Below are 26,241 nucleotides of genomic sequence, written 5' to 3'. Positions count from 1 at the left end.
CCGATGGGAGGAAGAGGGCAAAAGTGATGCTTAAGAGAAATGGTGAGATTGAGGCCATGAGATACAAGATTGATGGGTTAATCAATGCAAATGAGATGGCGTCTCAAGCAATGCAGGCAAAGTTGGCGTTGGCGAATAAGAAGCAACAAGAGAAGATGGTGATGTGGCAAGTTATGAAAGAGAATGAGAAGCGCAAGGTTGACATGGAGGAGCGTAGGCTTCTTCTCGAGGAGAAGCGACTGTGATGATGGACAAGGAGAATCAGCTCACGATGATGAATCCAAATGGATAGCCTTTTAGGAGATAAGGTGATCTTGCAATCTAGGATGCAATCCCGTGGCACACACTTGGGAGAAGGGAGTGGTACTGGCGGCATGCGATGATCTTTGTGTTTGAGAAATGTGCATGATGTTGCTTGTTGTTGAACTTCAGTTTTGGATGATGATTACCATGTTTTATCCATGCATTTTGACCTTATGCTATGTTTTGATGTTTGGTTTCTATCTATGACATGAAGTTCAATTAGAGTGTATATTCACACACACATAGGAGAACCACGAGAGGAAATGTTATAAAGGTTGTAATTTTAGGGTATCTGACTTTGCACACTTGCTCTAGAGCTTTTAAAAAAGTTAAGGGCCGGTTTTAAAAGACCAACCTTCAGGAAATCTGCTAGTTACTGTTAAGATCACATTTAGAAATGCAAAACAAGTAGAGCACGTAGCCAATTTGCAAACCGCACTTTGACCTCCTCTATTCCAAAATGGACGAATTTAACTATAAATACTTAGAAAAATGAGAAGATTGCCATCTGATAAGGCATTAACCAAGCAAATGCATTGCAGAACACGAAAGAACCGGTCAGCAACACTCCACTTTCGCCAGGTAAATAGTTGAAAGACATCGAGAGTATAAAAAGAGCCGAGGGAGAAACAACCTAACAGAAACATGTTGTCCGAGCTCACTGCAACAGTACAAAATCTAGTAGTAGTAACAATATTTACAGTTGCAAAGCAAAAGAACATATTATCAACGGTTTGGCGAGCCGACAAACATATTGGCAACCGAAACAGAAGAGTTATTTACATCTGCACAACTCAGAAAGCAACCAAATTATGTACAAAATTGGACCCATCCCCCCTGATCCCCTCCCTCGACCTTAGTCAATGTCTAAGCTAGGAGTTTACAAAATTTCCACCCGAGATGGAAAAGGTGTGGTGACTACAATCATGGTTCGTATATTAATTTATACTCCCTCCGTTCCAAAATAGATGACCCAACTTTGCACTAAAGTTAATACAAAGTAGAGTCATCTATTTTGGAACGGAGGGAGTACATACTATAGAAGGGCTTTGACGCCACATACAACCTATCCTACAACTGTACAGCTGCACAGACGTATTAGAAACTCGAGTAAGAGCAGGCCAGCTGATGCCGATTGATTCTTCGGGTTAAGGATCTCTAGCAGTACAGAATTCTCACTTCACTGTACAAGTTTGCGGACAACCAGTTTGCTTCCATAAATAGATGATATATGCCACACAAGAATGAAGAGACCATAGCTAGGCAATCTCCTCCACACTGAAGTCTACGATTGAGAAGGCCCAGAGTATTTGTACGCAGATTCTTTCTTGTGTTCAGGATCAAGGCTGTGAAAAATAAGTTCAGTACACAAAGTAAGAACCAGGTACCAAGAATGATAGAAGTTGGGCTAAATTGCGGTGTGGCATGCATGCGGGAGGTAAACATGTTTGAAGCATATCAATCCTGCATACAACCTCAGATTCACTAATTCACTGACCAGCAGAACTCGAGCACATCATGTTAAATCAAGATAGAACTCAAGGGATTATTACCCAAAAATGTTACACAGCCAAACTGGTAATTACTGAGTTTAGTCAGATTACTTAGCAAGACCCTGGGTAACAAAATATTAGGAGTTCCTAGGATAAACATTTATCAAGATCCAAGAACCTTAAGACCCATATTCATTATTACATCAACAAATTGTAATTGTTAAAACAAATTTATATAAAGCAACTCAGCAACAGTTAGCTTGGTCAGTGCAAAACCAGGTAATACTGTGTGTGAAGGGACAAATCAGCTGCATTATTTTTCTTCCAGCCCGAAATATACTGTTAGGACTTCCACAAAATATCGAATGCATCCCTCACTTTTGTTCATTGGCCTCTCAACACTCACATTATATTATCTTTGTTACTTGGTACGTAACTTTAAAAAGTACAACACTACTTGCCTCATAAAATTCAATTGCATAGTTCTTGTAGGGTTTATCTTCACCACAAATCAGTGTCTTACCAACAATACAAATATTTTATTTAGCAATTAAAGGAGACATAAAATACGGATTTTTATTTTATGTCTTTTGAAACACTGCGTACAAAAGACCCAAAGTGGTCCCACCCTTCCCTGGACTCTGTGCAAGCGGGAGCTACGTGCACTGGGCTGCCCTTTTAGTGTTAAAATCTTAAGTGGCAAATGCAAGCTGTTTAGTACTGATTATACATGCGACTAAAGAGGAAATTGCGTACTTAACCACTTGACATACTACATAGAAGAAAATGATAGGAAACGACAGTTGGTTGCGGACAGACATGAACAAATTTAAGAATTCAGGAAGACATGAACCAAACTAATAGCCCCTTATGGTGAATTGGAGATTGTAACTAATGGTGTATCCATAGACTGTTTTCCACTGATATTTGAAAACGAGCAAAAACTCACCTGTTCCTTAACCCAAGAAGTGCATAGTGCATAGCACGAGCGGAAGCTGATACTGGAGCTACTGCAGCAGCTGGAGCTCCACAGATTGCAGTAGCCAGTATTGATCCAGTGCTACCCCCACGATTATAAACCTTGATAGGATTCCCAATCAAAGCAGAAGCTGTCCTTCCAAGCCCATCAGTTAAACTTTCATAGGCCTGGACAAGTTTCATGTTAATCTTAATAACACTACGCAAGACATGAAAAGATTAAAGGCGTATGTAGGCTTGAGCACTACTCCAGTTCAGAGTAATTAACAGGAAGCAAGGTCTATTCCAAACAAACAAACAAAAATAAAGGGAAACAGCAATGCAGGTTCTGGAGATTGAATTATCTTTAACTGGCAGAAAAGGAGATGCTTTTATCATACAAATCAGACAAACTGAATACCTGCTTCAACCCTTGTTGTGCACCTTCAGGCTGGTTAGCTCTTATATTTTCTTTGGGTTTTTTTGCTTCACGTGAGGTTAAAGGCGGTGGAACAGCTGTAAGGGCACGCTCTGTCTTCAAAAGCATATCATGAGCTCCCGCTGCCAAATGGACACCAAGGCCTACAGCTTCGATGGATACACTTCTGATGAAAGCAACAGCACCTGCCAAACAGCGTGTAAGAATCATCCTAATTTGTAACCACTCATGTCATCATTCAACTACTGTTTAATAATACTGTACCATCACATATTACTAACACTCCAACAGAAATGTTAGCTAATTACTGATATCAGTGTCATGTACAGTATAGAACCAGATTACCTCTTTGCATTCCCTTGAGCAACTTCCGGTCCTTCTTGTAGCTTTTGATTGGTAAGGAAACCAATTTCTTAGTGCCTGAACCGACGGCAACTAATGACTTTATAGGAGGAAGTCCTTTTAACACTTTATGGACCTGCACAAGCAGCATATTGTGAATTCAGGTGCGAACAGGAATTCTTGTGTAAGACAAGGCAGATTTACAATATTCTCTATGCTTTCGCGTGGAGAAGTGTATATTTAATCTCCTTTTCTTTCTGATATTGCTTGTATTAAATATGTATGTTTTTGTGTGCATAAAACAACAAGCATGTCTCAATGTACAGTCGTGCATGGAGAGATCAGAACCTGATTCTTCGAGATGTCCTCCAGCCACTCTGCAGCTACTGTTTCACATATACTATTCCACCCATAAACACCCATTGCAGAAACATTCTTAAGCTTTAAATCGATTCCCTGCACGCAAAAAAAAATCATCGTCAGTGTTGCCTATTGATCTTAAGATAATCAGCAGTGAACTGACTACTATGAAGTATTTTCCTTTTTCAACAACGAATTACCTTCCATGGAAGGATGTTGAGAAGCTCTGCGTAATTTCCTTTACCTAGTGCAATAGGATCAAACTGGCGAGGAATATAATTGATATGCAGAACCAGAGGCTTCACATCGAATTTCTGGCACCACAGAAAAAGAAGATCAGATTCAACAAATGTTTACTGAAGACTAACAGATCCCAGCTCGCTGCTGCCTACCAGTGCAAATAAGATGAGAAAGAAAAAGAATTTGATGACTGTTAATGCACACAATTTCAAAATTTTGAATATGTCAGGTTAAATAGGTGCAAAGAGTTCTTATGTGCCCAATCAAGTCCCACGATTAAGAGGAAAACAAGAATTGATAAATCCAAAATACCTGGAAAAAGGGAAGTAATGCCTCATCCACAATTGTAGTGCTTCCGTAGGTTGTGCTGTCCATACCAACAATCTCATTTTCACAAGGCACATGAGGGTTGTTGTTACTTGAGTCATTCTGGAAGAAACTGATGAGGAAGTTCAGTTGCCCTTGATCAAGATGCAATTGAAGAGGCAAAATCTCAAGGCATAACCTGAAGAAGGATGCAAGAGAAGAGGGTCAGACGACAAACTGAGAGAGCATAAAAAGTGTCAGAAAGGAGAAGGTGAAAAAAAGCCAGCACTGTTCTTGCAGACTGCAATTTAAGATTCAAACAGACACAAATTAGTGGCAAGAACAAAGGTGTAAAGAGCAAGAATGCATAAACAGCCAACCATACCGTACAAGCACAAATCATGAATATGGATCTGCCATACAAAATTTTCTTCAGAACTCCCATGTCATTAACATAAGCAAACCTAATACTGGAATAGGATGAAAACAACTATTGCACCAGGATACGGTTACTACATGAAACTATGTCTCTGCTATTTAACTGTGCAAACCCCATATTCCATATACCCCTCAAAACTGAGGCAAAAAGATAAATTAGTCAAGTACATTAAGACTTAGTCTTGCAATGTTCTGAAACCAATATATAGCTTATTTTTTACTACAATCTACCAGGTCAAAGGATGTCTTCTATGTATGGATGGATGATGTAGATAGGATATCCTTACAGTAATCTTTATCTTTAACCAATTGAAGCTATATAGCATCAAGCGAACACAGTACAGAGTATAAGAAACAAGCAGGTATCTTTTCCAATAGATTAATCCACTGTGTGTGCAACTTAATGCTGTATATACCTGTAGTCTTCTAGAGGAGCCTGTGGTTCAGGTCTTACAGACTCTAGTTCTAACTTGAATGCAGTTGAGCAAGATTCTCTTGGGTAATCCTTTGAGTTGTAGCATCCAAGAACCTATTAAAATGAATGATAGAAGTTAAAAGGCGTTAATCGATGATGAAAGCAAGTGCTCAATGAAATTTATAGAAAGAAAAAGGAATATGTACCATTTTCCATGGAGCATGCATATTTTGGTCACAAAGATTTAGGTCCTGTGCGGAGATGGATAACCTAGAAACAGAAACGGCCCCATCTGGATACATATCAAATTGCACACCGAGTCCTGACACGATGAATTCCAAAGAAGAACTCCTATCCCTTCCATTTGAGCATGGGTGGCTAGTTGAATCATTGTGAGCCAATGGCCAGTCATCACCAGCATACATTCGCCACTTAACATCTATATCATGAATAAGAATCTTGCCTTTCAGATTGCAAGATTCATCAGAATTCAAGCTGCAAACAGCAGGCTTGCCTTCTTGTTGGAACACATGTTCTCCATGTGGGCAGTTCCTTTTGTAAACATGGTTTTCAACTATCGTCAAGGGGCTATTGTTGTACCATCCACCATCATCACAGTCCATGGTTTTACGAGCATCATCACCAGATGACTGATGGTTTACATTACAAGGAGATGATGACAATGATGAATTGAGAAGATCAGGCATATAATAAGAGTCAATGATCTGCTCAGGACAGGAATTCTGCTTAATTGGTATTTGGGCAGTATTCGCTTCTGGGGTGACTATGTGTGAAACACCGACATCAGCTGCCTCAGGGTTAGCCATATTCATCTCATATTCAGCGTTCATTTCACTGCTGCTCAATGAGTTATGACAATTTTTGTCCCAAAAATTGTAGTCTGTGTAGGCCTGGTCAGTGTAAAAAGCATCCTCAATTATGTCATCAAGCAGACCATCTGACTTGCACTCTCCAGAATCTGCCAAGTTGTCAGTGCTCTCTGACATATCTGATGCATCACTGGGCATATTTTGTGCGTTTGCCTGTTGGACAATATTCCACCTAGATTGAAGATGAGCTAAAGCGTCCCGCATATCCGGAGCATATAGCTTTTGTAGTTGGGAAACCAAACGAACAAGACCATGTGTTGTATCACGACATGTCCCAATATCAAATTGTGACTCGGATATTGCAAGTTTCCAAAAGGAAGTATCAGTTCTTAGAGCAGCTTCAATGAATGTGTTATGGCCAATCTTAGCATAGCCCAATTGACGAAGGTAATCAACATCATAACCACAAGTGACATTTTTGGAACCAGACGATTCACAAATGAGAAGCCCGAGATCTCGCAGTTGGATATCAAAATCAGTAGCTGCAGAATCTGATGCAGATTTATTGTGAAGTTTAAATGATGATGCAGCTAAAAGGCATGAGAAAAACTTGCAGTCCGGAGCGTCAGCATTGAATGAGGAATTTTTCAGGTGAGGTTCATAGCTCAGAGCAACATCGGTTAACTCAAGAAAAAAAGAGGACCAAAATGGTTCACCAGCCTGTGAATTATTTGTGCTACTACTGTTATTGGATTGTTCAGTTCCACTTGAACCTGAAGTGAACAGCGAAGATATTCCACTGATCCAATCCATACGTCCACCAGGTGCCACAATTGTCCCAGAACGAACATTGACAGAAGTATAATTCTCTTGTAGGTTTGGGTTCCTGATGTGGGTCACGGAACATCCAGCAGTACCAAAAGACAATACATTGTTACCTTCACCATCACCCCGCCTGCTAGCGGAATCCTTGCAAATAACTAGAAGAAAATCTTTGCTTTCTTCACAGGTTTTATCATCTGTACCGGTAACCGAACCCCAAAGCTCACCTTCACCATGATTCACCCAAAGAAAACTGGTATTGTTGACCCCACCAACATTAGAGAAGGAGCACAGAGACAATTTTGAAACAGATAACTTGAGATGATTCCAAGAACCTTCTAGTTCTGTCTGCAACGATGGACCAACTTCCACAGTTTCATCCAACTCAGTACAAATATCCAACATGCTGCATTCAAAAATGACAGATGTTTGAATGGCAATTTCGTTGTTTTTGTCCTTGCCATTTTCAGAACTGCCTGGTGCTCCATCTGAAAGCCCATTGAGTACGTGATCTAGCAGCTGATTAAGTAGTCCACAATCCTTCTTATTGAGATGAACCGAAACATGAGGAAGTTGAACATGTAGCAAGAATTCAGTGCTCCGAATGAGTTCCTGGCGAATACTGACACTTGACTCTACAAGATCTTGTGAAGTTGTAGAAGAGGCAACGCCGACCCATTTGTTATTTTCTTTCTGAGTAATCTTCTGATCATGTAGGCTCGGCAAACTCCAAACTTTGTTCACCATCTCAGGGCAAGTTACAGGGTGGTTTTTTCGGATCATTCTAATGCTGGAGTCATTATAATCGGATCTAGTCACAGATAAAATCTTCAGAGCAGAGAAAGTTTGCCTACTCAAAGCACATATACCATCCAATGCACTGGAGGGTTTAACCAAGTAGATGTCAAAGTTCCCGGTAGCCAAATGGAGTGAAGTAGATTGTGTGCTTGGATGAACATCATTAAACCTTTCATTTCGAAGTGGGGAAGAGGCTTCTGCTGAGTTATGAGATGTTGTGTGGTCGATGACAAGGAACTTATCCAGGATGGACGGGCGACTTAAATCCCATGAGGGCTCAGAAGGAAAGCAAAAGACGATTCTTGCATGTGATGGAGCTATTTGAACCTTCAGAGAGTCGCTTGAGGAAGTATTAGCCAGTTTGCTGTTTCTTTCGTCCCCATCCCTATTAAGTCTATGCTCTCCATGAAACACATCAGACTCGACTTTACTCATAAAATTCAGTATCATGTATACTGTATGGAAGTGCACCCACAAAGTCAAAGGAGCCAAATATATAGACAGTGAAGTTGTGCTTACTGAGTTGCCATCTTGATCTGTGCTACTGACATCATAATGGAATTTGGACTCACCAAATGTTTTTAGCAGCTCAACCTTAATGAATTTTTCTGAACGGCGGGAAGAGCTTCCAGCTGTTTCCACCCAATAATCTTGAGCAGCACATGGGAATTGAGGGAGAGCAGCTTGAACTTCTCTACAGAAATTATTATTTAAGAAAGCAGTGCCAAGGTGTGGGTGATTTGAATCATGGTTAGTACTGTAGTATTCGTCAAGCTTCATGTGAGCAATCAATGCCTTGAACCCTAATTTTTTGGGATATGTCTGCGGACATCAGAAGAAAAAAATCAGTATCAAGCTATAAGACTTCAACAATGCATGAACTCAGAACAAGTGCTGCAGAGGAAAACAATACCTCGAGTTCAAGATGAATGTTCTGACACTTGGCTTCAAGATGATGCATATTTAAGCTGGAAGCAGTAGCAGGATACATCATCGATTGTTCAAACTGCGGGGGGGAGGAAAGGCAGCTCGAGAACATTTCGGAATTTCTCATATCATTGGCGAGACTGACAGGAACACTGGAATCGCCAGTATCCATTTCATCACTGAACAAGAGAATAACAGATATCTCAGCGATGGAAGCCCGTAACGTTTTCTCAATCGGCGGTTCTGTTAGAATGAAAAGGAAAACAAGTCCTGAGATTTAGAAGATCAGACGATAATTAACTGGAAAAAAAGAAATAACACATTACAGCCACTTGGTTCGATTCAATACTGGAACACATTCGATGGTGTTTTACATGCTCACAATGCTATAGCTTATAGCCATGGCAAGAGAATGGAGAGAAGCTATTATACAAAGTCACGCCTGTGGTGGAACTCATAGGTGTGGATACCAGCACGGAATGTTCTTAGAGCATCATATACATCTGCTGTTATTAACAAGTCAACATAATGTATCCATGTTTTTTACCAGGATGTTTCATTTGCATGCTGACTAACAGTCGGTGTAACATTTTTCCTTAGAAGTGTGAAACACTATGAACTTAGCATGGATGGCATTCAGAGTGAGCCAAGTTATTCAAGATAAATGAGGGCATGTTTGGTTCATGACTAACTTTGCCACAACTAACCAAGGCAAATGTGGCTGCCACAAAAAGTGTGGCAAACAAAATAGCCATCACATGTGTGGTGATTTGGCAAAAAACCAAGCCTATGGCATGTGGACCATATGGCTAAAAAAGCGTGGCTATGAACCAACACATGCATAAGGTGTTGTGGCACGACTAAGGTTAGGTGTGGCAACCTTAGGCTGCAAAGTACAAACTACGCCCTGAATCTGCAAGAAAGTGTGTCATAAGAAAAACTCGATTATGGAAGTCAATGTTATCGCGTTTATTGCTATCCACTGTTCATACAACACAAACAAATTAAATATAAAGCATAAATCCATAACAAAATAAGCATTATATACCTTTAGGGACTTGATCTGATCCAGAAGCTAAAGTGGATGCAAAAGTAATTGCGTTGAATACTGAACACGTCCAGTCCCATATGCCGCTATTTCCTAAATTAGTCTGGGAGTTCCTCAGTTCTTCAAAACATTCAAAGAACTGATCAATGCTGTCAAAGATAAGAACGAATCAGTAATCCACTTAGGCTAGTCCAAATCTTGCTTTCTTTTTTGGCTCAAATGACCTGCTTCTCTTAATAAATGTAAATGCAAACACATGTAGCAAGAGATAGACTCTTACTGTCTTACAGGATAACAACGTAAATAAAGACAAAGCAAAGGAAAAGATATGCTAGTCAATGAAGAGTTCTAGTATATTTGGTCACCGAAACCCCAGGCAACATACTAATTGCAGAGAACTATTCTCTAGCCCAATGGGCAGTGATACTTGGTAAGTTGCAACTATAAGACAACAGAACATCTAAAAGACAGCTGAAGTGAAGGACAGGACAGGAACAACAAGTGCATGCTGCAATGACCACTATTAACTGCAACTCCCAAAGCATGCACATTATAGTTCAAATTGATGATCAAAAATTATATGTAAAATCATACATCTGGTCGGTCATTCATAAGCCAAAGAAATGGATGCAATATGACATAGTAACAACATATTTTAATCTTTTCTACAATGATCTCATAACAGCTATGTCAAACATATACTTCTTTAAGGGATTAATCATTAATCATGTGAAGTAAATTGGAAGCTGATGGAAACACGGGTACAACGAATGTCATTAGGAAAGAAACAAACCTTTCGTCACAATCTGAATCAGGGTCACCTTGATCCTCGTGGACAACGAGCTCCGGAATCCAGTCTTGAATAACATGTGCCTTAGTTAGGAAAGAATCCTGATATTTGTCTTGCCTGTTTTGTGAAAGTGCAATCTGGTCTGTGTCTTCCCTCCGGATCGTCACTGAGTCTGAACCTGATTTCAAAGTGCTTAAGGCAGATCTGGAGGTGCTCAAGGACATATCTGCCGTATTATGGGGACGAATCTGTTCACGTGCTTGATTCCTATGGAGAGAATCCCACACATCCATGAACCACTGGATACTGCTGATTTGTAACAGCAATTCTAATGAATCAATAGATACATCCGCGTCGATTTTCTTAAGGTTCAAGCATCCATTACTCCACGGGATGCTTAAGTTCAATGTCCCTGAGAATCCACCAATAGGACCTGTCAAGACCGAGGTAGTACTATGACCTGATGAGATGTCAGCTGTTGCCTTATCCAAATCATTCTGAAGAAGTACATCAACATCATCCATTTTCAAGAACTCGATCACCGCCTCATGGAACGTTACGAAATTATTCAGCTTGACAAGACCATCTGTTGAAAGATTAGTTCCAAATTCTATCTCTTTAACCCGGAAAACTAGCGATCGATTAAATTCTGAGATCTTGCTATCCAAAATGGTCTGAGGATCAAATACAACATATGTATTTTTAAACTTGATTTTGAAGTTTGTAAGAAACCACTTGACAGCATTGGCTATTCTCTTGACACCCTCATCCACATCTCGAGATGCAGATGTAGAACAGTGTTTCTCAGATTCATTTCTTTTGGTGTTGACTGATGTCTGTGTGGAACTACTATTACCAGAAACAGAGCATTCAGCATCTACAGGTGGAATTTCACTAGCAACGGATGGAGCGAGCACGAGCTCCAAGTCTTCCACTACGATCTCACAACTCTTTAACTGTAGAGGAAATTTAACCAGCAGAGATTTTATTGATCCTTCTTTCACCATGATAGATAATCCTGATAGCTGAAATGGAGAAGGATATTAACTTTAAAAATCTGAAGTAAAGGCCCAATTGAACAGTTCAAAATATAACAAACTACAAATTCAGATGCACCGGTTTCATATTTACAGTTTTACGATCATCGTGAATCAGAAGAATTTGAAATGTAAGTTTTCACAGTGGGTGGTGGGAGGAGCATGCCCATAAGATCTTTATATGCTAAGCAGTAAGTATCACAACAAATCGGGTGTCGGGTTGGTAGAAAAGGATTAAACACTGAACTGTAGATGCTTGAAGATTATCATCCAGCTTAATACCCTAACTGACAGTTGCGCAGCATATGATTCCAAATGCTCCATTCAGTTCATTGTGACAATATTTAAAGTAAATATGATTCAAATGCAGGAACTGCTGACAGGGACCAACACCCTACTGCTTCTCCCAAACCCTAATACTCCAGCTTGATCGTACACTTCCAGATGCAAACTGCACTCCAATAGTCCTACTAAACTAACGAAAAACTCACCAGCCTGATTAGTGAAAACGACACCTTCCCCCGCCAATCCTTTGCCCCTGATATTCGCAAAAACCTGTCCGAAATTCTAACAAAACCGAGCCTATACACGTCGCCCCCAGTGTCCAATTGCAACCAAAATCAGAGGAAACTGATTTGGTCATCCCACCCCCACCACCCCACCCTACAGTCAACCTGTCTATCATCACGCCACAATTCGATTCCCCTCAGCACGCGGGGACGACCAATCGCGACGGGACGCACCCGAAAATCCGATTCCGCCGCGCCCGATCGAACACGGAAAAAAGGCAACCTAAACCCACACGGGACAGGCGGGCGAGGCGATAGGCGTGACGCACCTGGCTGTTGATGTAGTCGGCGTTGAGCGCGAGGTCGGTGAGCTCGAGCGTGCCGCGGGTGAGCTGCAGGTCGAGCTGGTCGAGGTCGAGCTCGCCGAGGAACAGATCCCCGAGCCCCTTCTTCAGCACCGCCTTGCACATCCGCTTCATCACGGCCCCCACCGAGAACCCCCGCAGCAGCCCCATCCCGCCCCTCCCGCCCGCGGCGAGCGCGAATCCGAGGCGCCCGCGCGGGGCCGGCCGGCGCGTGGCGGGGGTGGGGTCGCCGGAGACGGCCGGGGGACGGAAGGAAGCGAGGGCGTCCGGGGAGGGGGGTTGCTTCGTTGGTGTGCCAAGTTTTTTCGGATTAAACCTTGCGGGGGGGCGAGTTGTTGTCCAGAACCCCGGGAAGGTCGGGTAATTACGTTTATATGCGCCGCCTTCAGGTCCGTGTCCCCGTCCCGTGGGCCAGCCGGAGCGCATTAAACACTTGTAGGGAGATTCGATTTGTTTTCTTCTACACTTTGTAGTCCGTATCTTGTTTTGGCTTAAAGTTTGTATAGGATTATATAGTACTTTGCTGTTGTTTATTTATTCATCATTAGTATTATACTCCTTCCGACCCAAAATAATTGTTGCAGCTTTTTCTTCTTAATAAAATATGAGACACGCTTTGACCTTTATGGTCTTCATAATATAAAAAAAGATTGCGATGAAAAGTAGGGTATTTATTCCAGATTCTCAGGATTACAATCGTTCATAATATAATTAGGGTTCCGATAACTGCCACACGTGTGGTGTATCGGATAGTTGTGCCACACGCCTCGTGTGGCATGGACAGCAACCAGCCCCCACACCTACGTGTGGGCAAAATAACTAATGCCCACACACCTCTTTTTTTTCCTCCTGAACCCTCTCACACGCATGCGTGTGGGCGAAGTTGATAACGCCCACACGCCCGTATGTCAGGCCTCGTACCCTTCTGGTCCCGCACGCCACGCGTGACGCCCACCGCGCACCCGCAGTTGCCATGGTCCAGACCCTCGTCCATGTTCGTTTAACTGCAGTTGCCATGTCGCTGAACTACGGTTGCCATGTCGGACAACTGCAGTTGCCATGGTTGCTCAACTGCAGTTGACATGTATGGTCTGATCTAATGTAGTTGCCATGATTTCATAACTTTAGGAGTTGCCACATACTAACACTAGGCAGTTGAGAGAGTTGCCATGTGCTCACAAGCATGCTAGGGCAGTTGCCATGTAAAAAGGAAGAGTTGCCATCTGCTTACGTGCACGTTAGGGCAGTTGCCATGTACGTGCACGTTGGGGCAGTTGCCATGTACCATGCAAAAACACATGGCAACTCGGTAAAAGAGAGTTGCCATCTGCTTACGTGCACACTAGGCAGTGGCCGTGTACCCTGCAAAAACACATGGCACTCGGGTAAAAAAAAAGAGTTGCCACCTGCTTATAAAGCACACTAGGGGCAGTTGCCATGTGCGCTGCGAAAACACATGGCAACTAGCAGCTTGGGTGTGGGAGAGGAGACGGGCGTGTGGGCGAGATGGCAAATGCCCACACACTAGCCCTTGTGTGTGCGTGCAAAGTGGCGTGTGGCGCGAACTGCTGAACGCCCACACACCGGCTCCTCCATGTGGTAAAACGGATGTGTGGGCGACCTCTCTCTCACACACCACACACGCGAGTTGCCCTACGTGGCATACAAAATCAGCTAATTCGTGCCAAGATTCGTGCAGAAGTTACTGGACGGTGATGGAGACGTGTGGGTGAGTTGGCTAATGCCCACACGTGTGGGCGTTAACATTTCCGTATAATTATGACTATGATTTATTGTATGTTCACTAAATTAGCACTCCCTCCGTAGCTTGAGACACTTTTTTTTTGAAAAAGAAGGTGGCAGGCTGCCGACCTTATATTTCAAAACAGGCCAGAGCCTGATGAAGTAACAAGTATCAGTACAAGTACAGCTTGTTTGGTGCACCAAGGTGCAACATACAAGCAGGCTGAAAGAAGAAAAGAGGAAGGAAGAGGAAGAGGAAGGGAGGGGAGAAGGATTACATCATTCGTCTACACACTATGCAGCAACTTTTGTCTCCAAACCTGGAGAACCTCCCTGGTGCGCTGATTTTGAGTTCTGAAACTCCAAAGACGGAGCATGTCTGCTGCATAAAGCATGTGTATGTTACAGACCAGATTTTGGAGTTGAAGACTCTGTCATTCCTAGCATGCCACAAGGCAATAGCACAAGCCGCGAAAGCCACATTCCATTTGTGCCTGAAACTGATCTGGTGGTGTGCTTGCTCCACAAAAGAAAGAACATTAGTAGCCGAGCAAGCCAGAACGTCCAGCTCCATCTTGCCCCAAAGAACGCTGGCAGGTGCACAGCGTAGTAGTAAGTGATCGATTGACTCAACAGCGGGGCAACTGTCACAATGTGCAAACGGGGCAGCCTCCGACCAACCTTTCTTTACCATGTTATCCTTAGTGTTTAGGCGGCCACGGAAAGCAAGCCATAGGAAGATTCTGTGCTTGAGGGGGATCACCACATCCCAAACCCAAGTGTGAAAAGTTGTCAAAACCCCTCGGAAGGTGAGTAGCCTGTAGAAGTATCCAGTACAAAGTTGTCTTGAGCTCACAGAAGCAGACCGTTTGTCCTCATGCAGTAAGTTTGGAGCAATGCCCAGCAACAAACCCTGCAGGGCAGCTAGCTCAGTTGAGGTCGTTTGTGAGAGATTAGGGTGGAGATGAATAGCCCATGAACCATTAGAATGTTGTGATTGTACTGAGCAAGCTGGCTGTGCCGCGAAGGAATACAGCATCGGGAAGAGCTGGCATAAACGGCCCACTTCTAGCCATTGGTCCTTCCAGAAGGAAATCAAAAGCCTAGACCCCAGAACACATTTAGAGGAGTTGATGACCATAGGAACGAGATCTCTGAACCCTTTCCAGATGGTAGTGTCTCTGCTACTAGCACGTTGTGGAAGAACAGCCCGGCAGTAATGTGTGGCAAACCAGTTATAACATGGTATGCCCGAACCTTGTAGAACTTTGGAGACAAACTTGCACATCATAGCTTGATTGTGAGCCTGCAGCTGACGGATTCCCAACCCTCCATCGATACGAGGCAACGATATTGTATCCCAAGCCACTAGGCATTGGCCACCCTTGACTTTGTTCTTGCCTTGCCAGAAGAAAGCACGTAAGAGACTTTCTAATTTCCCAAGAGACTCCTTGGGCCAAGCAAAGCATGACATGAAGTAGCTTGGTATACCAGTGAGAATTGAGTTGATGAGAGTCAGTCTACCCCCTAAGGATAAGAAGGTAGCTAACCAGCCTGAAAGACAACGGTCAACCTTGTGTATAATAGGCAGTAACATACCGTGCGTAATTTTGTGCAAAGAGAGAGGCAAACCCAGGTAGTTGCATGGAAAGGATGAAACGGGGCAGCCTAGGATCTGGGCAATGGCCGAAGCGGTGCTGGAGTCCACGGCAACAGGTACGAGAGTGCTCTTGTGGAAATTTATGGTGAGCCCAGAAAACGCAGAGAAAGCTGTGAGGGCTGACTTAACAATTGTCGCCTGCTGCGTAGTGCCTTGAAAAAGAATCAGCATGTCATCCGCATATTGCAGAACCGGGAAGAAATTGTCCGAACCGAGTGGGTGAACCAGGGAGCCATCCTGGAACAAATGGCAGCACATTCTCTGCAGTACGTCTGCAACAATAATGAAGAGGTACGGGGATAAGAAGTCGCCTTGCCGAAACCCTCGCTTAGCCCGGATGGGAGCACCCATCTCGCCATTAAGAAGGACTTTAGAGCTGCCAGTTGACAAAAGCGTATGAATCCAACTAATCCACAACTGAGGAAAACCTCTGGCTTCAAGTACTTTGTGTAAACAGGACCAACTGACACTGTCAAAAGCTTTATGAAAGTCCAACTTCAGAGCAATGACCGGCAATTTCCGTTTGTATGCATATTGGATCATTTCGGCAGCCAGGGTAAAATTTTCTATGATCGATCTGTTCCGCAAGAAGCTAGACTGGAGTGAGTGAATCAAGAGAGGGATCCAAGTTTTCAGTCTGCATGCCAGAACCTTAGAAACCAACTTGGTTATACTGTGTATGAGAGAAATTGGTCTGAAATCCCGCATCTCCAGGGGCGTATCCTTTTTGGGTAGCAGGATGATAAGAGCAGAGTTAATACCAGCAATATCAACTTCAGTTTTGTGGAAATCATCAAAAAACGGAGCAGGTCATCCTTTAGCAGCAGCTTGAAAGTCTTGTAAAACTCGTTGGTGAAACCGTCAGGTCCCGGGCTTCTGTTATTGGGTGAGCCACTGATGGCTTGCATGATTTCAGCCCAGGAAAACTGTGCCGCCAGGGCAGATAAATCAAGCGGAGTGTATAGGAAGTGCACATCCACTGTGTTCAAGGAGGGGGCAGGCTGTCCCAAGATTGCTTTAAAGTACTCTGTGGCCAAACTGAGTTTTTGACCATTCTAGAAATGCTCCACCCCATTGTGCACAAGCACTTTAATCTTATTACGCCGGGCCTGACAGTTGGCTGCAGCATGAAAGAACTGGGTGCTCTCATCTCCAGAGACACCACCACACCTTGGCCCGGCGCCGCCAAAACGCAGTTTGCCAGAGTATCAGTTGTTCGGCCTTGGCATTGGCAAAAGCTGTTCGGCCTTGGCATTGAGACACTTATTTTAAGACGAAAAGAGTATAAGTATACATGAAATAAAACTGCTTTGCAATACAACGTTAGGAGTTATACATATTCAATCCATGTATTTTTATATGTATTATAGTTAAAGTTATGCATCAAAGACCGTGTAAAGTAAACGCGTCATACATTTTGGAAAGAAGAGATTTCAATTATACTATATCGTTCTGAACATGGTAACCTCTTGCGTACATTTATTAGCTAACTCGCTTTGCTGAACAGAATAGAAAAGAAGACATTTGATTTAGTGAACAACTTATTTCCATGGTTCACCAGGATGGTCGAGGAAGATGGATTTTTCCAACACATAACCGTGTCTAAAACTTCAATGTTAGGGTTGATTGCTTAGTAACTTCCCACTCTGCCAACTTGCCAAGCAAATCAACAGCCCATAACCATCAATATCTTAGTGTAATGAACCATTAGATGTGCACATATTATGATACTATCTAACTTTACCTGTCAATTTAACCAACAAAAATGTAGGTTATGTGCCACACAAGTTATACCGTCGAAATCCTATTTGAAAATGGGTTTTAGTGGTATAATTTTAAGTCACATAGCTTATATATTGCTGGACTAGTGTTACTATTCATCATCCAGGGTGCAGAATAAGTTATTCTTCACCCGAGGTAATCTTACGATCATTTTATAATTAAATTACGTTTAGAATTCAAATAGTTACATTTCTATTGATTCACTACGTAAAATTTGACATAAGAAAATAAAAATATAGGTCATAAGACAAGAAAAATTATAGTTTATGTGTATTTTAGACTATGTTTTTACGTTTGTAATTTTACATAACATAAAATGATTTTTACGACGATTATATATATTTTTACGGTCTCTTTTTACGTCGGAAATAAGACAAAACTTACGGAATGTAAAATTACGATGCATTGATGGTAAAATAGAGGGGGATGAAGAATAACTATTCCTCAACCAGGGTGACGAATAGCGTGACCCTATATATATATATATATATATATATATATATAGGACTCCTTTTTTGTACTCCCAAGAGTATGTACTCCCACTTCTAATGGATGAGGTTTAGCAGTAAGGCAGGTATATACCCGATAGCAGCAAGTAACAACCGTGCTAATTAGCAAAACAAAATACTCAGTAGCTAGTTTGTTTGCATGCGTAGCTAATGCCTAAAATAAAGGAGCGTGTGGGTGCTCATAGATTGCTTTAGGGGATAAGGTTGTTGGCGTCCGGCCGGATTATATTCTCTCCTTAACAGCAGGTGTATGATATTTTTTTATTTTTATTTTTTGCGAGTATCTACTACATATTTTATGAGGAAGTATATACTTTATATTTTGTGTGAGTACATATACAATATTTTTTAGGAAGTATATACTTTATACTTTGTGTGAGTACATATACAACATTTTTTAGGAAGTATATACTTCATCTTTTATGAGAGTGTGTGTACAACTTTTTTTTGAAGTATATACTTTTTTTTTTGAGAGAGAGAGAGAGAGTATATACAACAACATTTTTTAGGAACTATATTCACCCTTTATGAGAGTGTATACACGGCATGTTTTTTGGAAGTATATACTTCATTTTGCGCGAGATATGTACAACAACATTCTTTTAGGAAGTATATACTACATATTTTATGGGAGAGTATACGTGACATCTTTCATAAGGAAGTTTATACTTCATGTTGTACACGAAGTATATACTAGATTTTCTAAACATAAAATCATGTGTGAATAAACATACTACCTTTTCAAGTATATATTAATATTTCACGAGGAAGTATAAACTTCCGGTAATTACCAAAACAAGTATGTCATACTCGTAAATTCAAAAGGAGTTTACACTTGCGAAATACAGCGGTGTATTATTCACCAAATATGAGTATATGCATGCATTCTGTGCATGTACGATTATATTCATCTCAATGACAATGTGGTTATATACTCTGAGGAGCTTTACTTACGTTTCTTATAACTACTACCCATCATCAGAGGATATATACTTCCATTACATATAGCTTTGCTACCGATCAAAAGCAATATGATTTGGCTTCTCCGAGCTTTACAAGTCACAACCAACATGTTACTCCCTCCGTTCCAAATTAGATGACTTTCATTTGTCTAGAGATGGATGTATTTAGACACTAAACAAGTATAGATACATCCATATGTAGACAAGTGGGGGTCAAGTATTTTGGAACGGAGGGAGTAGGTATCATGTAAAATAAAACAATATGTTAGGCATGCATGTCAGGTACGCACGCATGCATGCATGCGTATTCTGCACATCAGCAAGAACCGCGGCTGTGTATTGCCACGCGTGTGAGCGCCGATGTGTGTTGATGATGGAAACGCTAGCAATGCGCATGCCTCCGTCTTGGTCGCCATGACATGCATGCATGGATGGATTATACTGTTTCATTGAACTAGCTCGTGAGATAATATCCATGCGTCGATGATGAGATGAAGAAGCCGCATCTGTTGTCATCGCCGGTGATGTCGCCCATCGGCGATGCCGTCACGATCCCCGTCGCAGTAGCTGGCCAGGCCAAGGGAAGATAGCTGCATATGTTTGTCGTTGTTGGTGATGTCCTCGTCGACGGTGTCGTTGCCGTCGCCGTCGCCGGTCAGGCCAAGGGACGGTACATAGCCGCATCTCGTCGCGGTTGCCCTTGCCGCCCATCGGCGATGCCGTCACGATCCCCGTCGCAGTAGCTGGCCAGGCCAAGGGAAGATAGCTGCATATGTTTGTCGTTGTTGGTGATGTCCTCGTCGACGGTGTCGTTGCCGTCGCCGGTCAGGCCAAGGGACGGTACATAGCCGCATCTCGTCGCGGTTGCCCTTGCCGTGGCTGCTTCCATCACCGGTGTCGTCTCCGTCTCCGACATCGGTGGCCTCGCCGGCGTCGTTTGCTGTGTTGCTGCGTCGTCGCTGGTGATGTCCCCAACCATCATCGTCGCCGTCGCCGTCGCCATGGCCATGGCCGGTGCCGACTCCGTTTGTTTGTTACACGAGGATGTGATGTCAAACAGAGTTGTCGTTGAGGGCATCTACTATGCACGCGATCTGTGAGCTACCAGAGTCCCTATTAACCTGGACGGGCTAACAAATTTTTAAAACAGTGCGTGTGTGTGGATATTATCTAGTTGTTATCTCTTTAATTAAATGATAAAGCAATTTAAAAATCAGCATTGAAGCAGTGAGCGACATGTGGCATGGGAGTACATACTCCTGAGAGTACTAACCCATTTTCATATATACATATATATATATATATATATATATATATATATATATATTGGTCTAATTAATTGGCAGCTTAGATTCTGACCTTAATCACTGAAATGAAGGTAGTAAACACTAATATATGCACATATATTTTCGCAAAAAAAACATATGCACATATCTTCTCTTCTCCATTCATATATCTTTGACCTACGTCTTTGTGTTTTTTGTTAGATTTATCCTCAACTAGCACCAGGTATAAATCATAAGGAATGCGACGTAGTTGATTTATCTTGCATTCAATGCCAAGCCTTTTACCTCGACTTTTTGCCTTGCCAACAAATCTCTTAGTAGTGGCAAAGTCAATTGTCTTACTCATTGCATTTCTTCGGCATTTTGAGATGTCGATGCTCCACGGGCAAAGTACTCTCCCTTTGTTGAAGGATTATGCTGCCGTGCAATTCCATGCTTCACTCGCGGCTAGACTCCGCCTCTACACGAATAGGGTGCTCCGCTGCATCTCCCTGGTTGCAACACAATATACTTTGTTCAACGAAGATGGATGCGCGTGGATGATGTGGACACGTTTTGTGATGTTTATGTTAGGAAATCTATACTAAGTTGTTATCTGTGTACAATGGGATGGTTTAGTTCCTTGTTATACTATGAGTAGTGTTAATGAGAAGGGGTTTAAAGTTTGGGAAAAAACTGCTTGTTTGGATAGGTAGAATTTACTAAAATAGTTTCCTCTAATCATGTTTAAGGGGATAACTATGTTGTTTGGTTAGCCTAACCAATCAAGATAAGAAAATTTTGTTTTCGTAAAACCGGAAAAGACAGTTTTTGGAATAAAAAAAATATTGGTCAGTTTTGTGTAAACTCGTTTAGCATATGTCACACTCGACTTAAACGCATCGGCATAGTGTGCATCGTACGCACCACGGTCTTGTACTCATATGTAGTGTGCGGCATCGAGGCCATACCGCTGGGGAGGACACGTGGTTGGAGGACGCCGACAATGCTCTGGTCGACACCATCTACCGCACGTGCATCATCTACAGGTTCTTCATCGGCCTTGAGATGAACCTCTGCACATACGCCATAACCTGTGTCGATCCCTCTGCTCGTCTGTGGCAGCTCCGCCATAAGCCCCATGTGTCCATGGGAAGTGCCCCATCATCGGCCGCGTGCAGAGTTCTCGAGGTCGGCCCGACGGGAGGCGAGCAGTACCGTTGGAAACCGAGGCTGGAGCGTGAACAATTTCGCCAACTCGGAAAAAGACCGGGTGTGTGAGATAGAGAGTCACGTCAGGTACCAAACAAATATTTCTATTTTACACTTGCACATTCAAACATGCTTTCTTATAGACTGGTTATTCGTAAATAATCAATAAAGCCTATTTTGCTAACAATCAAAACTTCATATTATACGGCTGGCAATCCAGACACCCCCCCCCCCCCCCCCCCCCCACACACACACACAAAAACGTAATCGAGTGGAACTCCCTTGTGACAGTAAACATGCTAGAAACACAAGAGCTGACCCGATCTATCTACTCCTAGATCATGAAGGAAATCAAGTATCTTGTGTTTCTTTGTGATTCTTATATTACTCATATTAGCCGTTCTTAGGACGGTAGCATTGCTAGCTCTGTTTGATTGGAAAGTAGAACGTACTATGACCTTGGACTGGCTCTGGCCCTCCAAATGCAGTCGATTTCAAGGGCTGATTGTACTGACATTGTGACTGGGTAATACTCCCTCCGTTCCACAATACATGTCTTTCATTTGTCAAAATATAGATGTATCTAGACATATTTTAGTATATAGGTACATTCATTTTTGGACAAAAAAAAGTCAAGTATTTTGAAACGGAGGGAATACAAATGTTCCATCCAGAAAAAATAAATCTAGACAACCACTACGAAAAGACAAACAACACAAGAGCCCTGTGCTCGCATCTCGCTGGGCGCCAAGCCTTTTCAGCGCAAAGGGATGGGATCTGATGAGGTGGCCCTTTTTCTATACCGTGCGGGCGAAGTATTCCGCGTCGCGCTCGCAACGGTAGCCGCCGGCTCCGCGCTACACGGCCGGGCCGCTCCTTTTTCTAGTCTCGACGACGGGCACCGCCATGGGCCCTAGGCGTGGGCCCACCCAAGTATTCGTGTTGTCGTTTGCCTGCACGTATGCGCGACGGGAACCGATCAGAACTGCAAATCTGCACATACCAAACCGCAGTAGAGTTTCTCAAAAGGAAAGCTACCGACGTCAGCAATATATCTATTGTAGAGTAAGCGTCACTGCTGGGCTTAGCAACGTGATGAACACTGGTACTCGGACGGATCGGCACGTCAACAAATGATTAATCGTGTCGGCCTGTACATACAGACATACTCCAGTGATTTTGACGCCGTTAATAATTAGACAGCCATACGTATGTTCTCGGGTGTCCGATTAAAAGATGTGGGTATTTTACATGAGTTTTTTTTTTTTGAGTTGTGTTTTACATAAGTTGTACCATGAGCCGACGTGGGAGATGGGGCATCAATCCAACATGTAGCGTTGACCATGGCCTTAGGCTGGTCATAGCGGAGAGTAATTTATACTAGTGTTATATACTTCCTTCGTTCCTAAATATTTGTCTTTCTAGACATTTCAAATGACTACTACATACGGATGTATGTAGACATATTTTAGAGTGTAGATTCACTCATTTTGCTTCGTATGTAGTCACTTGTTGAAATGCCTAGAAAGACAAGTATTTAGGAACGGATGGAGTATATGACACTAGTCTAAGTTACTATATCCATAGTGAAAATTCGATATGGCTCGTACTACCATATAGTACTATTATCTGAGCCACTGGTCTACCTCGAGATCGCTGCACACTAATGTATTCTCTGGCGTATTGCATTCAGAGGCATAAATATCAAATAGTGTCCATGATGTTTGTCTGTTGCCATTTAATGCAATCAACAGCACTGGTCTTTTACGGTCTACTCCCACACTTGTTTTGCTGGACCGGAACCACCACACAGCTGGACCGCTCGGCTGGCATGAAGTCTTACGTTGTAAGCCACCACCACCATTTATTTACTCCATCTACTCACCTCGTCGAGAAAGTTGCTCCAAAAAACATAACGGGAAACTAACCTCGTCGCTGAAGAAATCCGGTGCTGACCAGGCCAAGCCGGAGGTCATAACGCCAGAGCTAGGCCAGCTGAAGGATGAAGCCATTGCTTTTGCTTTGCGAGGTGTTGCACTTGAGCTTGCTATGCAGGGCACGCGGCACACAGCAGGGTCAAATTGCTCCAGCCATGTCCTCGCAACAATTCAAATCATAGTTACAACCAAAAACGGACATCAGCTTACTGGAACACAAGCACATGTGTGTTCTCACTAACTTTGAATCGAAATAGTGCAACCCAACATATCAAAAACAGTAATCATTACAATCCCAACACGAGTTACATGTCATACAAAAATGGTCCCAAGACACGACAGTCTTTTCTGCCCCAGCTTGTATAGCACATGTGTCAGACAAGCCCCAGTTAAACGCGACAGATTTTTCAGCAACACAAATGTTCCCGCCACACCACACTTGCCGCACTTCGCTTCCTTCCGCTGCGCTTTAGGAGCGTCTCCTCGCTGCTGGCATGTTTTTCTCTTATGAACCTAAGTTTTGCAAATGATACAAAAATCTACTCTTGCTCATGCCTTCTTACGGCGCCTTGTCCCTCGTGTTTGTACGCCTCCCTGCACTCCTCATCTTCAGGGATGCTCCCAACCAACTAAGGAGGTTGTTGTGCCGTCAGCAGTTACTGCCTACTCAGCTACCTTGGCGGCTTGCTTCTTGGTACTAGCACGGTCCTCAAGCCCAAGCCCGTCCTGACATGCTCAAATGGCACCATCACCACCATGGCTTGCTCGAACAGACCCATCAGTCTTTCATATGCTTCCACACTCACGCCTCCGAGCCTAACCAGCTCTAGCGCCTTGACATGCATTTTGTTATGCTTGAATGTTAGCATGGTGGCACAGAGCTGGTCTCGCTGGTAGTGCCAAAGATGATCTGGCAAAACATCCCACGCATCTCTTGTCCACCTTTTTACAATGTGCCTTTTTGGTATCTCTGTCATGCTGTGATAGTCCATAACATATGTCATGCAAAAAAATAGTATAACTTAGCTCCCAGGATTGGGCTAATGACCGGCTTCACAATTTCTTTACTTGTGCATATCTTAAGAACATGACAGCATAACATGCTCATATGTTCAAACAACACACATTTGTATTCAAACTCTGCTCCATTGTCAATCATCTTCACCAGGAAAACAACCCTTCTCCATTTCTCCCTTCTTTTAGACTGGGTGTTTGTTGCCCTGTATAGTTCATTCTGCATGTAAAACATTTTTTGTCAGCTCACTCATTCAAGACTAGAGTACACTCTTCGTCACATAACATCTGTAACTTACAATCCTGGTTCTTTTCTCCTCATAGCTCTCATTGGACTGGCGATCGAACTTTATCCTCGTGTTCTCACGCACAGGTCTCGACAAACCAACAAGAATATTTGTCAGCACGGTACATCTTAAATTCAGCCCCAGCAAACTTGCATATATTAGGCCGAACTCCCTACCAAGCATCCACAAACAATTTCCTTGATTGTTTTCCACTTCTCGGGATTGAGCCGGCTCTTTCCGTATCTAATACTGAATCCGTGCTCCCAGGAATACAAATTGTAGAAGTCGTATGCCTGCCCAACTCTGACTTGATAACTTCTTCCCTGTCCCTCTCTGCAAATCCTCTTATCGTTTTCTCTAGAGCGCCCATTCTGCTAGTGCATGGTATTCGCTCCATTAGACTCGTGCCCACACGAACACTGTCGAACAAAATAGAAACAAGATTCAGTGCATAGACGGCGGGCTCAGAACCCTGCACTTCTACTTCCCTTCTACCAGAACAGCAAAAGAAATCAGAGCACACAAGACCTAATCACAGCATGCGAGCATTAGTACTTCAACACATCTCGCATAACAAACATGATGGGCTTATTATATTGTTTTCAAATCCCGAATAACACAAGCACAACAATACGAGAGTGGGTGCAGGAAAATCACTTGGCGCGCTTGGTATTGGTGTAATTCAATACAGAGGTGTAAGATTTACAGGTGTATTTTACTGGGCATGACTGTTTTCTGGCTGCAAATGAAACCGGCCGGTGGAGACGTGTATTTCTTCTACAGGTGTAGTCTGAAGAAAACGCTAATCCAAACAGGGCATTAGACTTTTTTGGGGGTCTTACCTTTTGATCCAACCCGGGTGGTCGGGGATCTAGTTTGATTGGAGACTCGGCTGACTCTGCGGGCGCACTGCCCTGACTATCCGCATCGTCCCGGCCGGGGTCGACACCATTGAAGTGCGCAGCCACAGACGACTCCCGCACGCCTACCGGACCGCCACTAGCGATCTCGCTCCCGTCGTTCAGATCCGAGCCAGCGGGGACAACCCCATCGGTGAAGATTGACCACCTACCACAGCGGGTCAGAGAAATAAGCGAGGCGGCGCCGAAGCTAACAAAGCAAACACTACAAAGCGCCGCCGGCACAGCCACACAGCCACACAGCACACGCCGGCACGGCCAGCCCGCGGCACAAATAACGCAGAGGATTGGGGAGGGGTGAGAGAAAGGGGCAGCGGAGGATGGGGTGGGCAACGCCGCTCATCTGCATACCGGATCCATGGGAAAATCACCACCGGCGCCGCCAAGCATCGCCGTCCTCTCGATCTCCATCTCCAGCCGCCGTCCTCCTGTCTATATTTCCGCACTCAGAAACCCAACCAGCCGCCACAAAAACATCTTGTGTGGTTCATAAGAAAAAAATTCTGGACCGTGGTCCATGTACAAAGCGTT

General features: G+C 43.2%; 1 protein-coding gene and 1 long non-coding RNA gene across 3 annotated transcripts; both read right to left on the bottom strand.

Annotated features, from left to right (window-relative positions):
* Positions 1-917: 917 nt before the first annotated feature.
* LOC123153225 (autophagy-related protein 2) lies at positions 918-12,845 on the bottom strand. Its single transcript, XM_044572443.1, has 13 exons — positions 12,384-12,845; positions 10,512-11,533; positions 9,719-9,867; positions 8,657-8,913; positions 5,500-8,565; positions 5,295-5,407; positions 4,447-4,639; positions 4,095-4,208; positions 3,883-3,990; positions 3,538-3,670; positions 3,175-3,377; positions 2,746-2,942; positions 918-1,649 (listed from the first exon to the last, which is right to left on the bottom strand). The coding sequence occupies exons 1-13, from the start codon at positions 12,843-12,845 to the stop codon at positions 1,589-1,591; spliced, it is 6,078 nt and encodes a 2,025-aa protein (XP_044428378.1). The 3' UTR covers positions 918-1,588.
* Positions 12,846-23,760: 10,915 nt separating this feature from the next.
* LOC123150008 (uncharacterized) lies at positions 23,761-26,241 on the bottom strand. 2 transcript variants are annotated; one of them, XR_006474918.1, is made up of 4 exons: positions 26,062-26,241; positions 25,633-25,858; positions 24,803-25,209; positions 23,761-24,723 (listed from the first exon to the last, which is right to left on the bottom strand). It is a non-coding gene; the product is annotated as an uncharacterized lncRNA (long non-coding RNA). The 2 variants fall into 2 exon arrangements; XR_006474919.1 differs by having other exon boundaries at positions 23,761-25,209.

The sequence above is a fragment of the Triticum aestivum genome, chromosome 7A, assembly GCF_018294505.1.
Source record: "Triticum aestivum cultivar Chinese Spring chromosome 7A, IWGSC CS RefSeq v2.1, whole genome shotgun sequence".
Taxonomy (NCBI): Eukaryota; Viridiplantae; Streptophyta; class Magnoliopsida; order Poales; family Poaceae; genus Triticum; species Triticum aestivum.
This window is presented reverse-complemented; position numbering and strand designations above follow the sequence as displayed.

What these genes read in the sequence shown, in the direction of transcription:
- LOC123153225 (XM_044572443.1), bottom strand. Translation starts at nt 12,845, where the DNA reads ATGCGCTCCGGCTGGCCCACGGGACGGGGACACGGACCTGAAGGCGGC. An exon ending in ATCAGATCAAGTCCCTAAAG is followed by an intron (nt 8,914 to 9,718) that starts GTATATAATGCT and finishes TCATTCTAACAG; the next exon opens with AACCGCCGATTGAGAAAACG. An exon ending in CATTACTTCCCTTTTTCCAG is followed by an intron (nt 4,209 to 4,446) that starts GTATTTTGGATT and finishes CTGTGGTGCCAG; the next exon opens with AAATTCGATGTGAAGCCTCT.